This window comes from Artemia sp. Qi Xiang Cuo, chromosome 3, assembly GCF_049724085.1.
Source record: "Artemia sp. Qi Xiang Cuo chromosome 3, ASM4972408v1, whole genome shotgun sequence".
Classification (NCBI taxonomy): domain Eukaryota; kingdom Metazoa; phylum Arthropoda; class Branchiopoda; order Anostraca; family Artemiidae; genus Artemia; species Artemia sp. Qi Xiang Cuo.
In genome coordinates this window covers 56,092,506-56,112,252 of record NC_142796.1, presented here as the reverse complement: position 1 = coordinate 56,112,252, position 19,747 = coordinate 56,092,506, and the positions used below count along the sequence as shown (strand labels likewise).

Genomic DNA, 19,747 nt, shown 5'->3' with positions numbered 1-19,747 from the left:
TTTTTTTCCAGGGCCAGCAGTTTACCAGAACATCATAGAGAGATGCTTAATGGCTCATTAGAAAGCTGTTTCTCACATCCACGTGCTTTCAAACGCGGTATATTTGCATAAATGCTAATCTGGAACATATTAGGAACTGTAGTGAATCGCTATTTTGTGGTTTTTTTTATTAGTTAGCTTGTTGTATGATTTATTCAATTGAATCATGAATCTACGCGCTATATCGTGAGAAATTACGAGATTTAGTTAAAAATCACTAGTTATAGAACGATAATAACTAGATAGAAAAAATCACCAGGCAACATAAAAAATCCCTAGAAATAGTGATAAATCACTAGGGGTGGCAAGCCTGCTTCTCCAGCACACTCCCTTCATTAGAATATTCGTGATATATAATTATATTCAACGTTTTGAATGATATTTTGTTTGAAATTTTATTTCTTCAGAGAGAGAAGGGGCAATTCTTTATGGCATCAGTGGCTGCCTTAGAAAATATAATCAAATTTTTGAATAGAACAAGCTTTCAATATAAATATTTTTCATTCACAACCTGAGGAAAATAATAACAGACTTGCCATTTTTTGTTAAAAATCATTTATATACTTAGTGAATATGAGCTAGTTCAAAATATGAATGAAGAATTGTTGTAAATTTGGTGTTCTTATGTGGCATGTGAAATTTTGCATTCTAGGAAATATTTTCAGTGCTAATTGTTAAACGTCTAAATGTGAACTACTTTGTCCATATTTACTAGAAGGGCTTTTCTGTTATTCATTAATTGTTTTGGCGAATACTAGAAATATGGTGTGCTTTGATTTAAGGGGGAAATGCAAGTTTTTGATAAGCTGAGAAAGGAAAGAAAAATGGAAAAACTATGAGTAGGGAAAGAAAGGTAGGATGGTACATAGGATGCAAAGTGGTTACAGCTTTTCTTCATAAGGGTTTAAAATTTAATTTGCGCCAAAAACAATTATTATATTTGGAAGAAACCTAAAAAATAGGCATCGAGTGGTATGTTGACTTGAATCATAGGTCATATTTGTGAATATTTTCAACTGAAACTAAGAAGTGACATTAAAAGTTAAAATGAACATACATTATTCCGTATAAATAAAAAAGATCACGGCAGCGTTGTTTCTGCATTAAATTTTAATCAAAAACGAACAAAGATTAATTTAAAAAAACAAAGTTATTACGAGGGCCGTAAAGAGCAAAGTTGAAACTTAAAACGGACAAAAAATATTATTTCAGAGCCTATTTAATACATATTAATATAACTAGTACAAATAAACCAACTAATTATGTTTCTCTATGCTCTTGAGATTATACAAAACTAGCACTTTACTGAAAACACAAAAGTAAAGTATAAAAAACAGGATTATTGATTTAAAAGTCAAAAATGAATATGTATCTTGACAACACTAAACGAATCTATAAAACTTTTCATAGTCTTACACCAGTTTCGACATTAGTAACTTTCAGTATACAATTCAAATTATCTTAAAAACATAAGCATAAAACTAAATATTTTTTAATAACTGCAGAGTCATTGAACAGCATACATAAATATTGGATTGATTTATCAAGCAGCATTTTGCTCTCACCAGCTACCAATAGTGCCAATAGTGGGTAATATACAGTCTTAAATTGTAAGAAATTTGCTCTAGTATCACTTGAAATGAAGATCAAATAAGACATAATATGAACTCTGGAAATCCGATTATTTCTCTCATACAAGAGTGAATTTCAAGCTATGATGCAAATTCTAAAGCTAGTCTATAGTCCTAATACTATCAATATGGCCTTACTTCGAGCTTGTGTACAAACTATAAACTGATCATGACATTTCCTTTTAAGAAACAAAACGAGAGCCAGTCATTGGACTGAGCCATTGTGCAGAAGTGACACCAAATTAAACGTAAAATAATAAAGAAAATCCTAAAATGGATTGTTGCTTTATCTTAAAAGGGATTGATAATATTTTGATTCTATAAAAAGTGTTCTTCATTGGTGTGCTTTTACTGTACCATAGTCCTATATTATTTTGTGTTTTCAGTAAAGCGCTAGTTTTGTATAATCCTAAAAGCATAGGGAAACAAAATTAGTTGGTTTATTTGTACTATTTTTATTTATGTGTATTAAATAGGCTGTGAAGTAATAATTTTTGTCCGTTTAAAGTTTCAACTTCGCTCTTTACTTCCCTCAGAAAAACTGTTTTTTTTTTAAATTAATAAGATATTAAAAACGATTTAAAGATGACAAATAAAATGGACAAGAATGATTCTCTCTGAGAGGGGAGCTACTGCCCCTCTCTTAATCAACCACTCTATATTAAAACCCAGTTTTGTTCTCCATTCTCTTATTTAAAAGGCTGCAACATTAGAGAAATGCAATAAGATTGTTTTTATTCATAATGCATTAATAATCACTTGGTTTTATTATTAGAAGTTGCTTTAAATGTCCAAATCTTCATTTCGAGCATTTTGAATGGCATCTGATAAATAAATGCTTCTAATTACCATTTGGCTATATCTGTTGTACTTAAAAATTCTTTCAATGAAGACCAGTTAAACTGCAGCATAAAGAGAAGAGGATTGAGAGGGTCCTACCCCCCCCCCCTCCCCCCCGGCCCCTTCTCAACCCATTAAAAATACTTTAATGTCAACCTTAAAGGTTGATAGGTTGGGCATGTAAACACTAATAGCTACATATGGCATTCTTTCACATAAGTTGAGGACCTTCTTCCGCCCCTCCAAATTGGTTCAAATGACCCCTCTTCTCCGGAACAATCATCTGACCATATCCCCTTTCCCCCATTGATACGGACTGTTTGCACCTATGCTAGAAAGTGTGCTATGGTTTTGATCCATTTGACCTCTAACTTTAATTTTAAGCATCTATGTATGCAAGATCCTCCCCCTTTCTAGACCTGATCTTGTCCACACTGTTGTTCAATTTGTTCTTTTCCTACTGTAGTAAGATAATAATTATTCATCATGAAATAAACATACAATATCGCACTTTACTATTCCACTAAAGGTTCTTTGGCCTGTAAACAAGAACAGTTCCTTGAAACATTCCCCCATAGGTCATACTTATTTTCATTATCATTATTTTCTTATGTTTTGGTTTGGACTTGCACATTAAAAAGTTGGATTTTAACTAGACGTTTTGATTTTATTTCAGAATGGAAGATATAGAGTTTAAGCGACTGAGCCAGGTGTTTACCAAGTCTGAGCTAGAGGCAGTAAATAAAACTATTTTGACAAAATTTGAAAAGTATTTAGAGCATGAAAATTTGTTATTGGAAAACAAACAAAATGAAATTGAGCAAGTAAAAGCCAATAATCAGCACTTGACAAAAGAGAACCATGAAAAACAGAAAAAATATGAAGAAGATATAGCAAACCTGAGAGAAGAATTCAAAGATGCTGAAAGGAATTTAAAGGAAACTGCTGAAAAATTAAAAGTCAGAGAAGTAGAAAGTTTGGAATTTCAGAATAATATAACAAATTTGGAAATGAAATGTTCCAGTATGGTGTCACAGGTAACTCTGCTAAATTCAGAAAAAGAAAGTTTTAAGGAAATGCTCTCCAGACGAGAAAACGAAGTTAGTTCATTACAGAAACAGTTAAAAGTTATTAATGAACAACTATTATGTAGCCAGAAAGAAAAATGGGAACTTAAGGAAAAAGAAGAAGAAATAGTAAGTAAAGAACGTACTTTGAAAGTACGAGAAGAACAGATTAACTATAAAATCTCTCTGTTGGAGAAACAGGTGATTGAATTGGAAAATGAAGTAGAAGAGAAAAATGTGAAGCTATTAATGCGTTCAAAAGATAGTTCAGCTGAGATTCTTAGATTGAAAGATGAACTGGATAGAACCAAGGAAGACTTGAGGCTAAAAGAGGATGCAGTTGTAAGGTATTTGCTTTTATGATTTGAGTCAAAGAGGATGGATAACTTACAAGAGTGGAAACTGGCACTAGTTTTGACAAACAAAATCAAAGCCATATAACGTCGATGTTTTTTTTGCTATCACTAGCGCCAATTTCCACTCTTGTAAGTTAGTCTACCCATACTCTTTGATTCAATTGATATTACAGAGGTTTCTAAAATAGTATTTTTCTGGCTTATTAAAAGTTGTTAAGATAGTGAAAATGAATCCGTGCATGTGATGAAATGAAGTTTCATTCCATTTGTAAAAATGAAACATGAATGTTCAAGTTTTAATGGACAAAAGCGTTATCAGATTAAACTGATTGGTTTCGGTAATTTGTTCAGCTTGACAACACAGAAGGAAATATGGTACAGCCTCAAAAATTTTTAATTTTTAAACAATCAAAAGAAAAATCTTAAAAAATGCTTCTTTTCAGATGTGAATAGATTTAGAATGGTTCTAGGGGCCAAAAACTGTGTTTTTTTATGTCCTTTGTGTTTTTAGTAAAGACTACTGATGACAATTTAGCGCAAATCTAATAATGAAAACTTTCAGACAAAAGTTTTTCATGTAGATTTGAATAAATTTATTGTTGATCTGTAGTCCCAACTTTCTATCCTTTAGTATTCTCAAGAAGCCTATTCTTACTTATACATTACTTGTAGTGATGACATGGGATTGGATTTCTTGTATCCTCATGGCCTCAAATGCTGCAGAAGTAAATGAACCGCACCCCCATGAGTGAAAAGTGTCAAAGCCCCATTGTTGAAGACTACCTTGGTATAATTGTCGTTTTGTTGCTTAGACTGATTGTTGCTCCCTCTCTTGGCTCACAGATAATTTTTTCAGTGTTTACCATAACAGTGAAGCTGTCAAACACTTGAAATTTTCACAATGAAAATTTCAAAAATATCGTTTGTGTACTAGGTTCAAATGCTATGCTTAAAAGCCGTCAAATGCTTGAAACTTTAAGAATGATATAGCTTATGAAGGATTGTTTGTACTAGGCTCAAAAACTGTCAAATGCTTGAAACTTTCACAGTGATCAAACAGTTCGTGGTAACAAAGCAACCCTGGTAACAAAATAAGGAGCAACCCAGCTCAATAGTAACTGGAACTCTAAAAAATGGAATTTTGATACCAACAGATATATCAAAAGGATTGGATTTTTATGCTGATTTCGAATATTTAAGTTTAGTCTTACTCATCAAAGGTTACGAGCCTGAGAAAATTTACCCTATTTTCGAAAAAGAGGAAACACCCCTTAAAAGTAATAGAATCTTAATGACAATCATTTCCTCAGATTCAGCGTATCAGAGAACCCTATTGTACAGGTTTCAAGCTTCTCTTTTTTAAAATTTGGAATTTTGTATTTTTTCCCCCGAAGAAAGATCATGGATGCGGATTAATTAATTTTTTTTTTTGTTTCACCAAGGGTGATCGTATCGACTCAGTGGTCCTAGAATATCGTGAGAGGTCTCATTCGAACGTAAATTAAAAGTTCTAGTGTCTTTTTTAAATGACCAAAAAGAATGGAGGGCAACTAGGCCCATCTCCCACCCCTTTTTACCAAAGTCGTCCGATTAAAATTTAAAGATAGCCATTTTGTTCATCATAGTTCAAAGGCCCATAACTATGCCTTTGGATATAGCATAACCTCCCCCCCCCCCAAAGCTCCTGGAAAAGGTCTTTAAGTTATAAAAATTGCCCATTGTTTATGCATAGTATTTGTTATTGAGAAGCATGCATATATTTTAGGGTGGAAAGACGAATTTTCTGCTTTTTTTTTCACGGGGGAACTTTCCATGGGGAGGGTTAGTTTCCAGGGGGTGAACTTGTCAGAGGAAATTATACACTGGGGGAATTTGCCAAAAAACAAATTGGGGAGTAAGAACGAATACAGTAAGACCGATCTTGAAGAAATATGCCTTAAAGAATCGAAAGGATGGTGGAACAATTATAAATAGTCCTTTCCGGCATAGATTCAGAAACCTCACCACTCATACACTGTAGGTTCTGGTTCAAAGATAAATGGAAACCAATCGGTTTGAACAGAGACAAAAATCGTATAGCCTTTAGCTTTCCAAACTATATTGTCATATTCATCAATCCAGACTAATTTCAACATTTTGTGCCAAAACCGCAGAGATTAGATTAAGAAAGAGCCAGTCAAAAATGAGGTATGAAAATAAAGAAAACGTTGCACTCTCTTTCGTGAGAAGCGAAAGAAATCCTCCCCCCCTTCCTCCTAAGTACCCTTATTCTGTCCTCCCCAGTTTTTTTCGGAAGTTACAGCTCAATCCACATATTATAAGAGTAAACAGTGTCCGCTTAACAAACAACACATAACAATCGTCACTATTTAGTGAAATATATTGACTTTATCCAATTTCTAATGAGATACACTCACTTGCCTTTAGGAAAATAAAAATTGTGCTCTCCTGTAAACATCCCACAACTGACTGACTCATTTGGTTTTTTCTAACGCAGGAAACTATTCTCCTACAAATTTTACAACACAACATCATAGTTTTCAGATTATCCATTACTACTACTACTAACTCACCACAGCATCAAGCCGCCTGAGGCCAACACAGCTATACACGCTCCTCCTCCATCCCAGTCTATTGAGCCTCCCTCTTTACACCCTCCCAGGAAACTCCATTTCCTTAAATCCTTCCTTACGACATTCTCCTACCCCAACCGAGGACGACCTGCTTTCTGTTTAGGACTAGACGGTTGGCCAAATAGGACAGTCTTTGGCAAGAGTATGTATTTCCTAGTTCCATCTTACCGACAGACTAATTTATGTAAAATAAGATGTCATTATCTCTGCAAGTACTATAAAAAAACTTCATTTTCAACTATTTTAGGCTAAAGGAAACATGTGATGACCAGTTAAAGTCAATTGATGAATTGAGTGACCGTATTCGTTCATTTGCTGATGTTGACAATCAGGTTAAATCTGGACTGAGGAATGAATTAATTGCTCAAAAGAAAATGACAGAGATGTACAAAGAACACGAACAACTTGCTGAAAAAGCAGCTGAACAAGCTGTTGAGAAATGCAAACAACTCCAGGTGAGTTTTCTTCTCTTATTTAAAAGCTTAGTGTTTATTATATTTCCGTTTTTTTATTTTATTTTGTTCTAGTTTATATTTTGTAGTAACGGCTCTTTCATTAAGCTGTCTTTTTTAATTTTTAGACTGGGCTCTGTTTTATGTATATTAATTTTCATTGTGTAATTTATTGTATGAGTATTTCCCTCCTCCCACACGCACACACACCCACAAAACCTGACATGCCGTTGTTGGTAATAAATAAATGAATGAAGTAATTAAAAATCGAACCTTTAGTTTTTGAAAAGGGTTTTTTCAGTCATCCCCACTCTGTTTTCTTTATAAGATATTCCTATTGAAACTCAGTATTTGGGTGTTAAGTGAAGTTAGAGTCGGAGGAATTTCAAAAATTGATAGTATAGTTGTAACGTAACCAGATCAGTGATAATTTTGGCATTTTTAGGAGAGGAGAGGCACCTGAGAATTTAGTCGGAGGAGGGGACAAGCTAAAACAATAATAGCTAAAATTTTGAGATTTCGGGCCACCTTTGCCATTTATGCTAGCAAGCAGAGATGCATAGATAAAACGTGAGCAATTGTAAGTCGCCCCCCCCCCCCACTCTCAACAAAACTTACCTGGGCGTTTCAACTCAATTCCCCTACCGTGACATAAAACAGGCTAGACTTACAGAAACTATGACTTTGGAAATATTCATTTACGAAGAGGAAAAAACCTCGCACCTTTAATTGAATTTTTTGCCTGCCTGCACGGCATTTTAGTTTAGTATTGGGTTTTGAGTGTCACAGTATCGATACTCAAATTCGAATATCAAAACTTTGAGTTCGATATTGAATTTGAAGCTGGTCAGTTTTCTGAAAATTTTTACAATCTTTTTGATTTTATGTTTTAGAAACCTGTAGCCTGGAACTTATCAGTTAGGGTATACAGCATCTGTCCCAAAATTTTACGGTAATTTTGTCGTAAAAAATCATTTTATTGAACATAAACTTACAAATGAGTTAGTGCTAAAGTACTGTTCTCCTAACCCGATGTCTCAGATGCTCCGGTAATTTCGTTGTAAAAAAAATCATTTATTTAACATAAGCTTGCAAATGAGTATATTTTTGAAAATGCTGTCCTTCCGAGGCATTGCTTTTCTTCCAACGTTCTACCCACCCTTCATAGGTCTCCTGGAAGGCATCAACAAGGATCTCTTGTAGACAGGTAGTCGAAGCGTCTTTTACCCCTTCCACCGTCTCATGGTGATATCGTTTGAGCCATCTCTTGATTCTTGAAAATAAAAAGAAGTTTGGTGGGGCCAAATACAAACTTATGGCGGCTGGGGAAGTATAACGACACCCATTTTCACTAACAATTCGCAAACAATGAGCCCAGCGTGACTCGGTGCATTACCGTGGTGCAAGATCCAATTGTCAAAATTTTCTTTTCGGGATCGTCGAACCTGTCCCTTAACCGTTCTAGCACTTCACCGGCTATTAACAGTCTTTTCTCGGGATAAAACTCGTGATGAACTAAACCCTTGGTGTCAAAAAACACGACGAGCATGACCTTTAACCAAGATTTGCGGATTCGCCCTTTTTTTTATCGAGGAGGCCTGTTTGTGTGCCACTCGCTGCTCTGCCGTGTGGATTCGGGATCTTATTCATAATCTCATGTTTCGTAACTTGTGGTGACTCTGTCTAAGAAGTCGGGATTGGTTTCGTGACGTTCAAGCAGGTCGTGACACGCTGACTCTTCATTTTATCGGTGAGCACTTTGGGGGACCATTTTTGCATAAATTGTTTTATGCATTTTGGCACATTACTCATATCAGCTAATATCCAAACACCCAATCGCCGATCACTATTTAAAGCTTTTGCGCATTTTCCATCGTATCGTCAGTTTTGGTCGTTGAAGGGCACCTTGAGCGCTTGTTGTCGTCAACGAACTCCTTCCCCATCCGAAACCTCTTGTGCCACTGGAAAGTTCGGTTGTAGAACATCACGCCCTCCCCGTAGGCTTGATGAAGCATCTTAAGCGTATCTGCACCATTCTTGCCTGGTATAACACAAAATTTAATCGCGTACCGTTGATCCAAATTCTGCGTCGTCACTATTTTGACTATATTCTAATCTAGATATTATTATTCAGGTTCTTTTTTATAGACTTAAACCGATAGGAGGGTTTTGAAATCAAAATTCCAGTTCTTCAAGGAGTCCGGCAAGGAGCTGCCTTTTTCCCGACTATTAAAAATTTTGTATTTCGTGTGTCCTATCTTCTTTCCTTCTACTTTTATTTTTGATTCAGTAAATATATCTTGTCTGACTTATGCAGACAGATGATCTACTTTTGATTAAAAGGACTAAAAAGAGGCTTTCTCTCTGTTTCGATTGTTGCCTCCGAATTTCGAAAGATTGGGATGTCTCTTAACCTATCAAAGCGCAAATATCTTTTATTTAATTGTCATAATACGACTTCTCTGGTCTAAAAATTCTTCTTTTTACTGTTGATTTTTCCTTTTCGATTTTTAGGAATAATTATTAATGAATCATTATATGCTCTCCGGACTCACGTCGTCGCTGATTAAAAAAGAAGAAGAATATTTGTTGGTATTCCAAAATTGTAGCCAACCGAGGCAGATATAATACAAAAATTTTTTTGGCTAAATTATATTCATTTTTACTGACAACTCTGTTTTGACTCTTTCGGGAATTTAACCCATTATTCATAACGAAGATATTCGATCATATTATTTTCGTTTTTCTTATTTTTATTATATCTACCTCCATGATCTAGAAACCGAAATCTCATATCTGTTTGTGTACCCCCGGTATCGGTTTAAAACTTACAGAGCTTCCTGACAAAGTACCCCTCAGTACCTAGTATAGTATCTTCTCACAATGCCACAAATGTACTTGTTTATTGTAATGTTTTGTAAGATTTTCCTTTTTTAATGATTTGTTTCTATTTTTTTTTTTTTTTTGTTGCTCTGCTGTATTTTTTCTTAGCGGGTTGTAAATAAATTATTGCTAGTACATGCAGGCAATTAATTCAATAGCCCGTAGACTTTTGCCAGAAAGCTGTGTTCTCTAAGTAGGAAGGATTTATATGGGGAATGGCCTGTTGATTCATTAAGAGAGAAATCATAGAATTTTTGAACATCAATCTTTTCTTTCCAACGTTATCTAGCCTACATATTTAGTTGTAAATTGATTATGTCTATTGGTGGTCTTTTTGTGTTTGTGTTATGTCTTTGCTTAAGAACAACGCCTGAGCCACACCATAGTTATATCTGTTGATAAATTGCTAAGACTTATGAATAATATACGCTCTTCCTTAATGTGACGTCAGAAGTGGAAAATTGAAATAGCAAGAGATTGCACAATAATGTCCATGTCAGAACTAATATAATCCCAAGTATTGTCTGTAATTACTACGTCTTTGCATCTTATGCCAGGTTCAAGAACTCATTTGAATCTTTTCCCAGGTTCATGGGATCATGATGGTTCAATCCAATTGTAAAAATTATTTTGGCCCATTTTTAAGGATATGTGCCCCCAACCAAATTAAAAAAAAAAAAAATCAGGCTCCCCTTGTCCCAGTGACTTCAGGCTGTAAGCTTCAGACTGACTAAGGAAAACAGTTTTTTGGTCTATGTTTGCTCCTAACACCCCGTCTCCTCCCAACAAAACATTCAAATGTCTGCACTATCTCCACAACTACAGACTAGGAAATTACAAGGTTTCAGTTTCTCCATATGAAATTTTTTTAATCTTCAGTGTCGTTGTATCTCCTGAAAAGCTGTTCAGACAAAGGGCTACTAAACCCTATATTTGCTATTTTGTTCAACTAGATGTTGTACGATATACCCTTATTTTCAGATAAAAAGCTATTGTTTATGGTGTCTAAATGTTTTATTTGTAGGAAACTCTTAAAAAGGCTGTTGAATCGTGTGGAGATTATGAAACGCAACTGGAGGAAGAAAAACTAGGCCATGCTGAAGATGTAGAGAACCTCCAGACTACGATTTCCAAACTTGAAGAAGAGCTACAACATGCCAATGAACTGCTGGAACAGAAAACCTCAACCGCTGCTGATATCTCCGAGCTTACACCTAAAGGAGCTTCTTTCTTTCAATCTGGAATCACTGTTACTAGAATGTACACGTAAGTCTTTTCATCAAGGTTGGGAGTTGGGATTGGTAGTTTATGAATGTTTATGCTGAGAATGTCCTAAGAAATTTTTTTCTGAAGGGCTTCTAGTGTAGCAGATGTTCTTCAGCTTCAAGATTTTAGGCTGTGTTTCAGCTACTGTCATGCAGCCTTTTCACCGGCTCTCTAATTGATGATCACCAATAGAACCCTAAAGTTTTTCAAGACTTTCTGGGAGTGCTCTTAGGTAGTTTGGTATATGTATCGCATGTGCCAGAAATCAGATAGTAAGAAATGAATATTAGTGTATTTGTGAGAGCAGCAACTAGTATATTTGGAATCAGCATGAAAAGATGCATTGAGGTGCATTAGGATCAGCATTAACAGGTGCAGAATAAAAGGTATGTTCATCTTTAGCCTGGCAGAGTAATTGAAAAAACTGTGAATTTTCCTCCCCCCTCCCCATTCAATACTCTTTCTGAAACATAATATAATAATAACTATACAAAAAACCGGATATATACTAGTATAAATCTAGATATAATATTAACATTATTAAAATTATTATTATAATAATAATAATAGCTATAAACAAAACCGGATATATACTAGTATAAATCTAGATATAATATTAACTACCGTCAGAATTGATTCCTGCTGCAAAACAAAATATTACCGATATATCCAATGCTATAGTGCCTAATGAATGTTGGTAGTTTATGAGAGTTTTAAACTCTAAGTCTGAATAATGGCAAATTATTTTTTGTTGATAATTTGTTATTGTTATTAGCTAATTTGTTAATTATTCAATTAGATAATTTATCAGCTAACTATTAGATGTGTTATTAGCTATTTGGTAAGGAAATCGTGTTATTTATATTTGCCAGAATTTTTTTTTGTGTCTAGTGTGTAACAGTGTATCACTTCTTTTTTTGTGTATCAGTTTTAAATTAAATATAATTTAAATCTCACAACAAGTGGTTATTCATGCCTATTGGCTAATGTACGCCATATTCTTCATTTATCATTTTTCAAAGTAGCCTAAAGGTTTAAGTCTTGTATATTAATAAAAGGGTCTAAAATAAATTTGGGAAAAATTGAAACTTTTCTTCGTCTGAACTTTTTTGTGTCACTAGGCACATTTGCTTATGAACTTGAATTAATTGTGTGGCAAATAGAATTAAATCGTTTGTTGTTTTTTTAAGTAAAAAAAAAATGTATTTAATGGATAAAAATAAAAAAGTTTCAAAAAGTACTGACGAATTATTACAGACAGATTCTAATTGGATTTGAATTGAGCAGAAAAAGAACAATTTTTAAATAGAAGCAAAAACAGTCATTTATTATAAAAGAAAAATTTATAAATAAAAAGACTAAAAAAGTATTGGTAAATTATTACAGGCAAAATCCAATTGCCCAAATTTAGTATTTAAAGTTGCATTTGGAGGAATTTCCGAAATAATTGAAATTTTATATTTGAAGTTAGTCAAAACACCCCTTTATACCGAACGAAGAAAACTTAAAAAAAAAAATATAAATTTCATTGCACTTTTGAGTTCACCTTAAAATATTGTCTTTGTGGAAATTTTCTGTACTATTCAATCTCATTTTACAAAAATGAGGTTTGGGTTAGTTTAGTCAACGAGAGGACTTGAAATCTGGAAAAAAAAACTATTCTAAGTAACAAAGTAACTAGTAAAAGAAAACCTAGAAATTAAAGAAGTTTCAAAAGCATTGAAAGGTTGTTTCGATTAAATAACATGGCAATCAAATAGCAATTAAAAATTTTTGTTGTAAAAGTCAAAACAACCCATGTCTCGAAAAAAGGATCCTTTTACATTCAAGAAGTTTCAAAAGTAATGAGAAATTTCAATTGCATCTTTCAAATTCAGCTTAAAATGTTGTACTAATGAAAATTTTTGTACAATTCAATTTTATACTTTGAAAAGGTAAAAAAAATTGTTTATCCTAAAAAATGAAACCTTCAAGTTCTGAGTTAAAAAAACTAAAAAAAAGATATATATAAAAATTTAAGTTATTCAGAATGATTACTGTAAAATTACATAACAATCAAATAGGGATAGGGAATAGTTATTTAGAAATAAGCAATGTATCCATTAAATGCCAACGAAAGAGAAGTCTTAAAAAATATTCCCAAAAGTATTAAAAAATTTTCAATTGTATTTTCTGAGGTCAGCTTAAAATGTTTTGTTGATGTAAATTTGTTCATAATTAAATCAATTTTTTTAAACAAAACAGACATTCGAAAAAGAAAACTTCAAGCACTGAGTCTCAAAAATTTCAAGAGTACTGAACAATTATTATTAATCAAATAACATAACAATCAGTTAGCGATTAAGTTTGTATTAACAAATACAATAAAAAAAGAAAACTTTATTTTCGAAGAAAGAAAATTCAAGACCAAAATTTTAAAAAAAAGGCATACAAATTATTAATAACAAATCTCAATTATATTTTTGAATTTGGCATAAACATTTTTATTGACAGAAATTACCCATTTACTTAAATTTCAGTTTTTGAAAACACAAAAAAGCTCAAAATCTTGACAAATTTTAATTTCAATTCAAAATTCAGCATTAAAAGTTGTGTTTATCATAATGTATTAAGCAATTAAATTATATTGTTACAAAAGAACTACACTCACTCATCACAAAAATCGAAAACTTGAAACAAAAAGTTCAACCAATACTGGTTGATTAAAACAGACAATTCTAGCATTGAAAGTTGCATTAAAAGCAAAGCTGAATGAAAACCCTGCCATCTCCTTTTTATTGTTAGGGCAAAATGACTGGGATCCCCAAAACTATGGATTTTCTCTATAAATGGGTTTGTCATCACCTTATTGATTTTTTTTTTTCATTGATGACTCTACCAGTAATTTTCGATGACCGGACCTATTTTCTCTAGTAGGCAAAATTGTTTCCTGAAATGTTTTGGGCCTTTAACTTTTTAGGTTAGTTGGGGTACTTTTTAAGCTGAAATTAATGAATTTGAAGTATATTTTATCATTTTACTTGATTTACAAATAGAGTTGTCACCAAGTTGAGTTTATTATTGCTGTTATCATTGTATATTTTTTTAGTTTTGACTCTACTAACTTTTTTTCTTGTTGGCAAGTCTTATGTTCTCTATTAGACGGTACTCTTTACTGGGATTTCTCGGGCATACAAATTTTATAAGTTAGTTGGAGTGCTTTTACATTAAAGTTAATGAAACTGAAATAATATTTTTCATTTTACTTTTTTTACAAACAGGGTTACTACCAAGCTGAGTTTTTTTTTTTTTTTTTTTTTTTTTTTTTTTTTTTTTTTTTCTTGCTTTGATTCCACTAACATTTTTTTCGTTGGTAAGTCTTATGTCCTCCAGTAGGAGTACTGGTTTCTGAGATTTTTAGGGGCATCCAAATTTTTCAGGCTTTTCCAGTTGAAATTTATGAGTGTATAGTAAAATTTATCATTTTACTTTATTTACAAACAGGGTTGACACCAACCTGTGTTTTTTTGTTCCTATTACCATTGTTTGTTTTTTTCAGTTTTGACTTTATTTACATTGTTTTCGTTGGCAAGTCATTGGTTATGTCCGCCAGTAGGAGGTAGGCCTGCCGTTTTCTGGGATTTCTCGGGCATCCAAATTTTTCTAAGTTACTTATGGCTCTATTTCCGTTGAAACTAATGAGGCAAAAAAAAATTATCTTTACTACTTTTTTTTAGTGATTACAACACCCTCTCTGAAAAATATGCTCGACTGGAGATGGAAAAGGATCATTTACAGAAAGTACTTGTAGATGTTGAAGAAAAAATTCCACTTATAAAACAACAAGCTTTTGAGTTACAAAAAGAAAGGGAAGAAAATGAAGATCTAAGACAGAAGGTAGCTCATTTTTTACTCTAAGCTATCAGGGGAACAAGGGAAATCTCTCGATAGAGTAGCTACTTTTATGCTAATGTCCTAGTGCAAAAATATAATTGAATAAGAGACGCAACTTCGAAGTCCTATGGACCCTATAAAGAATTTTCTTGTTTCCCAACTTTTATAATAAATTCAACAAAAAATATGATTAAGCAACCAAAGAAGGGTGATTTTCAGCCCAATGAAAAAAAAAATATCAAAGGACCAAGCACATATATCGGAGCATCTTTCTAAATTCAACAAAAACATGATTAAGCAACCAAAGGAGGGTGATTTTCAGCCCAGTGAAAAAAAAAAAAATCAAAGGACCAAGCACATATATCGGAGCAATTAAAACATCCACTAAGCCGTCTCATCTTTCTAAATTCAACAAAAACAAATGATTAAGCAACCAAAGAAGGGTGATTTTCAGCGAGTGAAAAAAAATCAAAGGACCAAGTACATATATCGGAGCAATTAAAACCTCCACTAAGCCGTCTCATCTCTCTAAATTCAACAAAAACTTATGATTAAGCAACCAAAGGAGGGTAATTTTCAGCCAGTAAAAAAAAAAATAATCAAAGGACCAAGCACATATATCGGAGCAATTAAAACCTCCACTAAGCCGTCTTCATCTCTCAAAAAAGGAGGGAAAAAATATTTGTAGGCTATACATATATATAAAAAGAAGAAAAACTGACCTTTTGAAGTAAACTAAATCGAACCAGAGAAGTGGCTAAACGAAAAATAAGCCAAACCAATCAAAGACCAGTCTTGCCTGATCTAGGTATTGAATGGAAGAAGGTGGTAAATTCTGTGGAGCACAATTTAAGAGCTGATGATAAAAAAGTGTGAACAAGTGGTGTTGTTGTTCAGACCCTGCACTACTGTAGTTGACTGCTTTCGACTTGACAACAGTCAAACCAACCTGTAGTTCTGGAAGGGTCAGAATGTCGAAAGTTAGCTTCTTTGTCAGTAATGCAAGATGCTTCAAGATTACCAACAGGCCTCTTTTCTAAGAAATCTGAATATATGCTTATAAGCAGCTCCTTCATGGCTTCGTACAACCAGCTTCATGGCTTCGTGCAACCCGCTTCATTGCTCTAGGGCCACTTAGATAGTTTACAGTCTTTGCTTACTTAGGTTACAGAAGAAAACACAAATTATTCTCAAGTGATTGTCATTATGTATTATTGCTGTCTTTAACGTTATATGATTCAAAAAATCGGCAGAATGAATTAAATGGAGTCCTTTTTGTATGCCTTAAGATCGCCTTTGTCAAAAATTCTAGAAACCATTCACTAAATTACCGACATCTTTAAGTAAGTGCATGCAGAATCTTGTCAGTGACATGAATTATAAAAAGTCATTTGGAGTTCAAGGGTGATTAGCTCTGACTAGAGAAAGTAAAACACTTGAAATTGACTGTAGTTCAGCTATAGTTAACTAAAGTGGATCCTAATACACTATATAAGCAACATTAAAAATTGCTTTCTTTCTACAAAGTTCACCTAAAATTTTAAACGAAGTATATGGCTATTCAATTGGTGTGCTTGGAGCACAGTTTATATAATTATCCAGTATGATCTTTCCCTATCTCACCCATTATAAAAACCTGGACCAAGGTGCGAGTGCTCCAGAAAAGTTTCTGCAGATAGAAACATAAGCGGAATCAGATCTTTTCACGGGTAGACAAGTCAGACACTGATCTAATCGCAAACCCGCTATTACGAATAATGCACTTTGTTGGAAACAATCGGAAACAGACTAACCCGCTAATGCAGAAAGAAGTGGGAGGAGCTTTTTGTTCGCACCGAGAACGAAGACCAGAAATGATCTGCGATAAGCTTACTGGATAATTATATGAACTGTGGCTTGGAGTAAGAAAATTTCATTCGCAGAATTCAAAATGCTTCTTCTAAAAATGTATTCTGAGATCTTTGTAACTTGCAGTTTGGCTAATTAGACTTTACCTTAGACCTTAGTTCCTCAAGAGGCACACAGGGCGTCAGTGAGTAGCTTCTAATCTTTCAGTCAGTGAGGCCGCTACGTAGATGTCCTCCCACTCTGGGGTGACACTCGTCTGGAGGGATCTTCTGTCACGTTCTTACGTGACGGAACGTGTTCTTGGGCCTTCCTTGGTGACGGTGCCTTCTGATTGCCAGTGAAGGAGCATTTTAGGAAGTCTATTATCTGGCATACGGAGGATATGTCCAATATATTGCAATCCTCGTTGCCTCACAACGGAGGCAATGTATGGTTGGCATGTGCGAGTACGAATCTCCTCGTTGAGGACATGATCCATAGAGTAAATCAGAACCGACAAAACATTACACTGGAACACTTCTGTGAGTTACAGCTAGTAAATTATTGCTATTGCTGTCAATCCGACAAGTACGGTCAGTGCACATCGTCCGAATGCCATTGTCATTCGGACGAATGTCAATTGGTCAATATACAAAATAGTTTCTGATATAATTCAAGAAAAATATAAAAATGTTTATTATAGTTTTTCTAAAATAAATATTAGTTTCACTTATGGTTACTATGTTGTTATAGATGACGATTTCTTTTCTCCAAAGGAACAATGAGCGTTAATGAATGTTGAAGTTTGATCTTTAGTATGTAGACCAACAAACTTCATATTCTGAAATAATAAGGCAACAAGATAAAGATTACTTGAAAAAAGAAAACAATCAAAAACAAGCAAAGATATTACTAAATAAATTGAATTCACAATGCGGGGGATCTAACAATTTTTTTTTCATAAATAAAAAAAAAAACTAGGCTAGTAGCAAAGCCTGCTGGATGACAGACAAAAAAAAAATTGTAATTAAGGATTGGAGACCAATTGTTTTGCTCTTCCCCAAGGATGTATCCAAAGGGTAGGGGGTTTGACCCCTTCCGAATTTTTTTTCCAACTTCTGAAAACGTAACAAAAATGCCAAAAAAATTCGATGTTTTTTAAAGTTTTTTTTTGTACCCCTATCCCGCCCCGAACAAAAATCCTGGAAGGGCCTTGCTCTTCTTCCTTCGAGGCTACTCAAAAGTTATAATTCGAATATCAGGCGTGAGACAAAACAGGATGGAAGCAACAGAAATTTTACCTTTGGAAATGCTCATTTACGTAGAAAAAAAACCTGCTTTTAGTCAAAGCCGTCATGCATCTGCACGCACATTTTAGTCTAACTTCAATTTTTGCTAAAAAATGAAACTTGTCCGTGGAATGGGTATGTGTGGGTATAATGGGTAAACTGTGGGTATGGCACCCCACAGTTTAAGAAGGGGCAGCTTTTCTTTGAAGGTGCAACTGTCTTTAGGAATTAAAACACTGTCAATGTTTGAATTTCCACAGACGAAAAGCGTTATTAAATTCAAGGCTGTATTCGGGGAGGGGGGAGGGTTTACGAGGTTTCACCCCACCCCCTCCTCGAAATTTTTGTCCGACTCGTAAGAACGTAACAAAAGTGCACGAATTTTGGATGCTTTTTTCAAGGTTTTTTTGGTAAACCTCCCCCCTCCAAAAAATAGCCCTCTCCTCGAGCAAAAATCTTGGATACGCCCTTGCTCAAATTTAGCATTTGCTTGCTTGTTTTCATGATACAACGTGGCAAAACTGACGAAAATGCGGAACTACCCTCAAAACGTCATAATTCTGAAGAAAAAAAATCTTAGGAAATCGCGCGGTTTCAGTATGAATAGACCTGATATGTGGTTCCAAGGGGTGAAAAAAATTTTATTTTGGGTTATTTATTACATAACGTTCTGCTGATTGGTATAATTTGTTGGTGTTGCAACGGTTTTATTGCACGGCTTTTTTGCAACGGCTTTTCTTTACAAGTTTACAGACACGGCCAATTAGTATAGAAAAAAAGGGTCGTATACATACAGTGAAAACATGCGCAAAATTCCTGAGCCACATGTTGATAAAAAGGCAAGATTTATGAATGATATGTGGTTTTCCTTTACTTAACGTCATATTCTTATGCTACCTTATTTACGTCATATTCTTAGTTAAGTACTACATTCTTATGCTTACCTTTTCAGAAAGGGGAGAGGGGGGCGCTTCCCTTGGAACGAGGTACAACAGAAGCGGAAACTGAAATGGTAAAATATAGGTTTGGAAAGTCTATTTCGGGTTCCCAAATGCTCCCATTAATTTGTTCAGGTTCCCATAATTTGTTCTCAATTATTGTCTACTAATACCTTGCATAGTCTATTGTCTTTTCATTGTTTGCCAGATAACGGCGGAGACATAAACCCATGAGATACAGTGTTTTAATTGTTCTCTCGGCCAAATGAAATTCACTGTATCTACTGAAAAATTAGTTCAAATAATAGGCTCCAAAATCCTGTTTTCGCTCTAAAACCGAAAATGTCAAAATAAAACATGCTGTAAAACCTCACTCTGATTACCCAATCATAAAGATTACGCTGGAAAGCTGAGCATAGCTCAGCTCGACATATGTCAACAACTGGATTCATTGTTTGCGCTATAGTCCCGTATATTCTGATTTTATCAGCAACTTTGACAATGATTAGACTTCTGCATAAGGTTAAGCTTCATGTAACCCCCTACAACCATCAGATGTAGTGTTCTGTTTTGATTCAGCTTTAAATGCAGTCATAGACCACGACTGTGTTTTGATTGTTGGCGCTCTAGTTGCGTGTAATTTAGATTGCAAC

The 19,747-nt window shown here is 34.1% G+C and overlaps 1 protein-coding gene across 1 annotated transcript in view; it reads left to right on the top strand.

The window, feature by feature from the left end:
* The first annotated feature begins 78 nt into the window (after positions 1-78).
* LOC148954306 (nucleoprotein TPR-like) overlaps positions 79-19,747 on the top strand; it is a 101,232-nt gene continuing 81,563 nt past the window's right edge. The window contains exons 1-5 of the mRNA XM_089086235.1: positions 79-97; positions 3,187-3,924; positions 6,814-7,021; positions 10,926-11,167; positions 14,884-15,043. Of these exons, the coding sequence (XP_088942361.1) occupies positions 3,188-3,924; positions 6,814-7,021; positions 10,926-11,167; positions 14,884-15,043 (1,347 nt within the window). The 5' untranslated portion in view covers positions 79-97; position 3,187. The remainder of the gene's footprint in view (positions 98-3,186; positions 3,925-6,813; positions 7,022-10,925; positions 11,168-14,883; positions 15,044-19,747) is intronic.